The 8,562-nt window shown below is 36.9% G+C and overlaps 1 protein-coding gene across 1 annotated transcript; it reads left to right on the forward strand.

Moving 5' to 3' along the window:
* The first annotated feature begins 631 nt into the window (after positions 1 to 631).
* On the forward strand, positions 632 to 5,623 carry LOC117388671 (uncharacterized). The gene is made up of 5 exons (XM_033986258.2): positions 632 to 802; positions 3,158 to 3,266; positions 4,024 to 4,143; positions 4,243 to 4,321; positions 5,477 to 5,623. Exons 1-5 carry the CDS (start codon positions 702 to 704, stop codon positions 5,566 to 5,568), a joined length of 501 nt encoding a protein of 166 aa, XP_033842149.2. The 5' UTR covers positions 632 to 701; the 3' UTR covers positions 5,569 to 5,623.
* Positions 5,624 to 8,562: the final 2,939 nt, after the last annotated feature.

Here is an 8,562-nt window from a genome sequence, read left to right on the forward strand (position 1 = left end):
GATAAATGCAACTATAACCTGAAATAAAGCTACAAATAACACTATGTAACTTTTGTGGTGGAGGTGTCCTATCTGCTTGTCTCTATATTATTATTATTATTATTATTATTATTATTATTATTATTATTATTATTATTATTATTATTATTATTATTATTATTATTATTATTATTATTGTTGTTGTTGTTGTTGTTGTTGTTGTTGTTATTTTATGTATTTATTTGTCTGGAAAATGTTTGCAATCAGTCCATTTCTAAATGACTCGTAATTTAATTATAATTGTATATGAATGTTGTAATAAATAAATACATAAAGGAATATAAAATGGCAAAATGTATCTGTAAATAAATAACTTTTTTACAATATTTACTGCAAAATATAAATAAATAAACAGATAGATAGATAGATAGATAGATAGATAGATAGATAGATAGATAGATAGATAGATAGATAGATAGATAGATAGATAGATAGATAGATAGATACTCTTTACCGCTGCTGTTCCCGAGAGCGGCCAGCAGATGTCGCTCTCCTCTCACACATCTCCTGTCTCCTCTGTTCCTCCTCTGATCTAATTAGCGCTGGGTCTTGATTCCGCGCACATGACGCTCCTGCACCGTGTCCTGGCCCGTGTCGTCCGTGTGGCGTGGTGCTCCGTGTGGCGTGGTGCTCCGTGGACAGAGTGCTTCTCCTGTCCCAGCATGGCTCTGTGGCCCCCGGCTCTGCTCCTGCTCTGTGCCCAGCTCCTTTGGTCTCACCCGGGCGCCGCGGGACCCCTGCACGCCCAGTGTAAAGTGGAGTGGTACGTGCTGCTCATGGGTCTGTTTTCTAACTACTTGCATAATTCATGATTGGATAAAAGTTGATATCTGTCATGATATTTTCATTTTCTGTGTCTGTGTACAACTTAAGATTGATTAGGAGATCAGGAGCACAATTGACAGTATAGGTGACTATAGAAGGTTTTCTTAATTGATAGCTTTTTATTTTTATCTAACAAGTAAACTGTATATAGCACCTTTCTCAGACAAGTGCTTCACAACAGGGAGTTAAAACATTTATAAAAGTCAATACAGTACAAACAATATAGTAATTTAAAAACGCTTCACCAAATAAGATTGATTTATTTATAGAAACATTTTTGTCCTAATTGCACAAAGTCTTTTTTTTATGAATAAATTAATATACAGTATTCATTATAATCTGAGTATGTATCAATACTGGAAAAAACATCACTTAAACAGGACGAAGTTGGGCCTTCCCTGAATACTTTTACAGCAGTCTTGGTCTTTATCAGAATTGGAAACAGAAACATGGTCATATTTAATAAAAGGATGCTTATTTTGTGTTCAAACGTCTTAAAAAGGAGTGTTTTAAATCTGTATCGAGTATCATCTTTCTTAAGTTTGACATTTTTGTACCAGTGACAAACTATTCTGCATACAGTATGAGCCTAAATGTATGGTTCATCTTTATTTCCATGATTTTTTACATTGTAGAATCTCACTGAAAGCATCTAATCTGTGAATGAACACATATGGATGATGCAAATACAAAATAAAGTCAAAATAACACTGGCATTTCTTCAACCTGACAAGGCAAAGCAGCAAAAAAAAAAAACATTTCTGGAGGCTCCATCAAAGGTTTGCAGCACTGTTAACAAAGCAAATTATATTTAGTTGAATTTTTATTTCTTTGCTACATTATTTCATATGTCTTGCATCATATATTAATGTCTTCTGTGTATATCTAAAATGTAGAAAGCTGTAAACATAAAGAAAAAAACACCATGTCTAGCCCAATTCAAACACTCAACACCAGCGTGACACTTTGGATTTTGAAAACAAAACCTCTGCACTAGTCAAGTATCTATATGCACTGATAACTGCTGCTTCTCAACTAAAAGTAAATAAAGAAATAACATTAAAACAAGCCAAATGAGGACCGTTTAAAAGCTTTTTATTCTTGTGTCTACAGGAAACAGTGTTGAAAGAGTGAAGAGCATTGATGTGTCACATTGTTGTTCATTTGGAGTTTAAACGTCATGCGATCACGAGTCTAATCAGATTAAGAATATCAGAGGGAGAGAGACGCCCAAACACTCCGCTGTCTAACGGAACAATGTAGGATAATGGGGTATTTTAGCTAGTTTTGCTTTCATTTTTAAAGCACACTGTTAATTTGATCTAAATGCCAGATCCTGAGATGAGACCACATGTCATGCTTTTTCAATTCTAGTCAGTGCTTTACAAAACAGGAAATATGCAGTGGAACGTAATGAAATAAAAGTCTAAAGTATAAATTTTAGGTATCTTTACTTTACTTATGTACATTTTACAGTGGATACTTTTTCCTTTTACTTCGCTACATTTGAGTGTAGGTATCCGTGCTTTCTTCTCCACTACATTTTTGAACTAGACTGAAAAGTAAAAGTATTTTTTTTATTATTGTTTGAGAGCTGCTGAAAAGACTGAGAGTTTATTTTTAACATGTTTATATCAAAATAAAAACAGCTCGGAAATAAATAGTAATTCAGTTGTTTCGATTGAAGAAAATTCAGCTCAAATCTTTATCAAAATCACTACATTTGAAGCTTTATTAAATCTCAAAACCTACGTTAAATACTTTTACTTTTTACTCTTTAAGTACATTTTGAAACAGGTACTTAAATACTTTTGCTTAAGTATATATTTTTTTTCATGTTATACTGTTACTTTTTGAGTATTTTTTTGCTCTAGTATCTGTATTTTACTTAAGTAACAAAGATACTGGAAATATGTTTGTAGTAATTTAATACTTTGTGCTATTACTCAAGCAGTATTACTAATTCATACTTTTGTTTTACAGTTAGTATATTTGAATGTAACAGTGCTTTTCCTTATTGCTTTCAAATTTCCCATGTGAAGATAGTTCAGAATGTTGGAATTATTGTGTGTTTGGTCCACAGTTACATAAAAATAAATAAATAAATAAATAATAATAAAAATAAATAAATAAATAAATAAAAATGGACAAAAGAAATAAAACAATTTTTTGAAAATAGAGGAAAAAAGTATTTACAAGTTTACAAATTTAGAGATAATAATATTGTAAATTTGCTTATAATAATAATAACTAATATGCTGCTAATGCTTGACTCTTCCCCTGTTGTGCGCAGGTACTTTGGGATCCGCTGCACAGAAGTGTATGAGGCGCTAGTGTCTCAGATTAAAGCCTGGAGAGGCATGACCAGCTGCACCACCGGGGGGCAGCGCTGTCTCTACAAGGTTTGTGTCAGCCAATCAGGTTAGAGAGGGAGGAGAGAGAGGCTGTCCAGGAGTCCTTCTACAGCCCACACCCATGACTTGGCCTTAGATACAGTGGGTCACATTTAAAGTCAGACATGTTCAAGCCTGAGCAGTCAATGAGTGTTACTGAGTTTAAGATGAAAGCATCATTCTAAAGGCCAATAAGAATTTAATACAGGGGGAAGTAAATAAATATTGTTCCATTGCAAACGTCTGCTGTAATGTGAGTGAGTTCTTGGGTCTAGTCACAAATAGAAATGGTCAGGTTCAACATTTGTGAATTTACCTTTTGGATATTTCATGGTAAAGTACTGGACTGAAAAGTTAATAGTGAAATCTGGCTCTTGCTCCTGGAAGTATGACTTCATCACATTCTTTAAACTCATGTACTATGACAATAAAGATAAAACATTATCATTAATAGTTTATTACAGGAGGTCCACACTTTTCACTGAAGGCCAAATCTTGAAACATATTTGAAGCAGAGGGCCAGAGTGTCATTCAGATGGGTGCATTTTACAGAGCTGCCATATTTTAATAATAAGACTTGGACCAAATGTTAGGTCGGTATCACCATGCAATATGACGTTATTGAGGTTATAGTGGTAAAATTACTTAAATTTGCTGTAAAAAGTACTGATATACATCTACTGGGACAGTTCAGCAGAATAAATCATTTAAACTTTAAAGCACTTTTCATACATAATATTGTGACTGTGTCTGCTTTCTTTTGCAGCTACAGTCGGCCTCTGTGCACTTCATCGAGGCCAAACACACCACACCCTTCAAAAAACACGTGGACAACATCCATATACGCCTGATGCCCTTCCGCTTTTTCACCTGCTGTCATATCTCGGTACAGGACTTTGTCACAGTTTCATCAAACTGCTGTAGACTTTGTAGACTCCTATTTTTGTACTATAATCATATTTATTTAATTTTTATGGATCTTCAGGCAATGTCCATCTCTCAGACGTGGTATGCCATTAAAGACCACGGCACCAACTATTGTAACCTGTACAACCTGATGGAAGGTGGGTCTACAGCACACACTTAGCTCCTGTCAGAGCTGACATTAACCCTCTTTATTCATGTTACAGGAAGTAGTGGCATTGTCTTTATCTCTCACTGCTAATGTTATAAGGAACATCATGATTTTAAGCAATAACTGTTGCTTTTTGGAGATACAGGGAAGAATAAGTAGCTACAAGTTGTTAATACTGTGACAGGAAACAGTCTATGATGTTGTTTGGTGTGGATGATGTAACAGGATTGTAACAATGCACTTTGCTGGTCTAACATTTGTCATTAGTGTCACATAGCGTGGTCTAGCATTTGTCATTTCAGTTACAGGGAGTGGTCTGTAAATGTTGATGTTACAGTTTTCAGGGCTGAAATTGTTGTCATTTCCATAAAGAGCGGTCTAACGGTATCATTGTCACAGGGAGTGGTGTAACATCTGTCATTACTGTTACATGGAGCGGTCTAACATGAGTCATTGCTATTACAGAGAATGGTCTAACAGTGTCAATACTGTTACAGGGAGTCGGTCAGTGCTTTTCATGTTATACTAAAATGGTCTGTAACTAAAGATGTTACAGTTACGGGCATGAACTGTAATTGTTTCAATGTATTCTAATTTTTGTGCACACATAAAAATGAAATACTGTTTTGCAGCCAAAGTTGTTGCTGTTACAGGGAGTTGTCTAATTTTGTCATTCCTGTTACAGTGAGTGGGTCAAAGCTGTTCATATTACAATAAAGTGGTCTGTAACTACCATAGACTGTATAGAAATGGACATAATTAACCTGCTAACTGCAGCGTTCCAAATAGGAAGTGAGCATGGGCGCACTTCTGGCTCCATTGAGTCCTGATCCAATTCACTTTTCACTTTGGTTGCCATGATATTCGCAGTCGAAATTCCTAATGTGCAGTTTGGCTCCAAATTCGCCCCTATAACAATTAGCCTCACTAAGCTTCATTTGACTGGAGCAGAATGTTACGAGAAACGTCACACTCACTTTGTCCACTTCTTTATACAGTTTATGGTAACTACTGACATTTCCGTTCTAGGGGTGATCTATATTTGTGTCATTGCTGTTACAGGAAGCAGTCAGGTTGTGTAACTAGAAGGGCTCTGTAACTAACAGCACTACTATTTAACCACCTTGTGTCTTTGGTGTTGCAGGTAGTGGTTTGACGGAGGCGCGGGGGTACAGGGAGATGACCAGTGACTTCATGTGTACTCAGAGGTCTTCAGCTAACTGCACTGTCTACTGACCACAACTGACCACAATATTCCCCACTGACCACAGTGCTCCCCACTGACCAGGCTGCAGCATTTTTCTAATTTTGTATTCCAAATATATGAGATTTCTATACATCACAATTTTTATAATCTCCACATTTTAACCTGTTATGATCTATGTGCTTCATATAAGCATTGTAAAATGTATATTATTCATACCATTATATTCATTAGTAAATCTTATCAGGCTCAGCTGTTTTTATGTCAACAAATTTGACTGGATTAGGAGTTTTAAACTCGTAATTAGGAGATTAAAACTCGTAATTACAAGTTTTAAACTTATAATTACGACTTTAAAACTCATAACTATGATTTATAATCTCCTAATGATGAGTTTAAAACTCAAAATTTCAACTTCATGTGAGGCTTTTTTTTTTTTTTTTCCCATGGCAGAATTGGGCTTCCATATGTTACTTGTGCTATAATACATTTTTAAGAATCATTACTACCACTTCCTGTTTTTTCATGTTATTATATTGTAGTATTTTATATTTCTTTTGACCTAATTGGTAAAAATATGAAAGAAATTGGCTTAATATAATGTTTAGTGAACTTCATAAATCAGTAACACATGTTGAAAGTTGCACTATATGAAATGAACCAGTCCCCCAGTCAGAGCGCCTCATAGACGGCGGCCATTTACTCTTAAATACACCATGTGAGTGATACAGGCCAGCGCAGGGTTAGATGTAAATATAGCTGTGAGCCCTGCGCCGCCGCATCATTCTTATTGACACATAAACTAGTTTTCGATCTTAAAAATGATGGTGCAGAGAGGAGGGGTGGAGGGGGGGTTTTATTAAGGCGGCAATATGGTCAGGTGGGCTTCATCATCCATCACCCCAGCCCCATAAAACAAAGAGGTGTCTGTGCGTGTGTGCTTTTACAGGCTGCGAGAGGGAGTTCAGTGTGGAGAGATAACTATTAGAAATACAAAGAGACTGGCAAAAGGTGTTTTTATTCATTACAAAAGAGGCTGAAATACTAAATAAATGCTACAAACAAAAAGTTAAAGAACTTGCACCTGAAAACACCCATTGCTCCATGTAGTGTCTGATGTAAAGGCACTTTGAGTTAAAAGGAGAGACTGTATGATATTTAGTATGTGGGTTTTAACATATACTTTAATGGATTAGAACCACAAAGTGACAGACAAACATTTTGTCTCATTTAGGCATGTTGGGTTAGGACCAAGTGGAAACCATAAACCACTTCTGTGTCATAGTACACAGAGCGAGGGAAGGGGCTAAGTGGGCGGAGCTAAGATTCAAACTGAACTTAACTCAGTTCAAAATCTAGTCAATAAAACACATCCTCAGATTCAAAGTGAAGACACACCCATGTGTGTCCTGTGTAGGACATACAGATGTGTCCTGTGTAGGACATGTAAAACATATAGATGTGTCCTGTGTTGGACAAAGATGTAGATGTGTCCACTGTGTTGGACTTGTCCGTTGCAGCCTCTTGTCTCAGACTTGGGCAGGGCAGGCTTCAGGGATCACTTTTAATTGACACTTGGTGTCTGGCTGACAGATTTTAGGCCCTTGTGTGAATGCATTTGACTGGCTCAGATCGGGCCAATTTGAGCGTACTTTACATGCAGCGTGCATTACTGCGCATGTCAGTGCTGCACACATGAGCGCACAGCAGCGCTGTATGACTGCACGTTTACACACGGAGCTACGCTAATATTTTAGCTAAACTGCCCAGTCCTCACAGCTGTTTTTCTATCACTCTCTCCTCTCCTCTTTTGTCTCTCCATCCTTCACCCCATCTCACGTTAGTTCAAAGCATGCCAAATCCTTCCCAAACCAATTAGAGAGTGTGCAGGGGCCTCATGGGGCATGGGCAGTGACAGTGTGGATATAGAGTGGTAAGGGTATGAACAGGCCATCACTCTGCACTATTAGAAATATAAGAGATCAAAATAGTGTCTGACGAAGACAGAAATCACAATGACCTTTAAGGAATGGATTTAAATAATAACAATAATTTATAGACCCATACATTATCTGGAAGCTTTTTATTACACAATTTATTTATAACAGTAAATAGTTCATAAAAAGAAGAACAATAATCACTGTTGAAGAAACACAGATGGAGGTTCCCCTTGGAAATAAGCAGGTGAGAGACGACCCCACTCATAGGAAGAACACTTGTTTTTCCAAGGTATTTTTGAGCAACAAAAGTACTTGAAATAAATTAAATGCTAGATATATGTGTAATGGTTTAATACGAGGGCAGGCAAGGCAATAACATCTTCATGGAGACAAGCAGGTGACGTGCCCTCCATCAAAAATGTTATGTAGTACACCTTTAAATGAAAAAAAAAACAAAAAACAAAACTATGGTATGTGGAATATTGCATCTGGACATGTTCCCTGTTCTCCAATGACATTGACTCATCTTTTTTATTGTATTAAACAATGGTGATTACAGCCACATGTTCATTTGTATAGCACTGACACACCAATACATCAATATCCTGCACGAGCAAGGCTTAAGCGGCAATCATGATTACTGCCCCTCTCCCTCCACCCCTTCCCTCCCTCCCCCATTAGGACATTAGACCTGCAGATTAATACCTGTGTGTATGTGTGCAGGGGGGTGACCTACAAGTAGTACAACTGTAGGTGAAGTCAGGTAATCACATATATGTACACAATTCCCTTGTGCTAGTGGTCTGAGCTTATTGCTAAGTTGCAGGTGTCATTGTTGTGTAAAAATAACTATTCTAGATGAAAAGTAATAAATTTGTGAAGTTAGTTATGAAATTTATGCTGTGTTACGGCAGATATGGACAGGACAGGGCCCAGGTCTCCCCTGGCCACAGACTGGTTGCCTTCTGGCATCCCAAGTCTCTCTGAGTCTCTCTCCTAGAGCATCTCTCCCCCTGGTCTTTAGTTTCCCCTGAGAATCTGAGCTCTGAGTATTTATACCAGAATGACAAAGCTACCTCCATTTTA

This window comes from Periophthalmus magnuspinnatus, chromosome 20, assembly GCF_009829125.3.
Source record: "Periophthalmus magnuspinnatus isolate fPerMag1 chromosome 20, fPerMag1.2.pri, whole genome shotgun sequence".
NCBI lineage: Eukaryota > Metazoa > Chordata > Actinopteri > Gobiiformes > Gobiidae > Periophthalmus > Periophthalmus magnuspinnatus.

Bases quoted from the DNA above. Each gene is read 5' to 3' on its own strand.
- LOC117388671 (XM_033986258.2), top strand. From the start codon at position 702: ATGGCTCTGTGGCCCCCGGCTCTGCTCCTGCTCTGTGCCCAGCTCCTT. The intron at 803-3,157 runs GTACGTGCTGCT...TGTTGTGCGCAG, and splicing joins GCCCAGTGTAAAGTGGAGTG to GTACTTTGGGATCCGCTGCA. The intron at 4,144-4,242 runs GTACAGGACTTT...ATGGATCTTCAG, and splicing joins TCACCTGCTGTCATATCTCG to GCAATGTCCATCTCTCAGAC.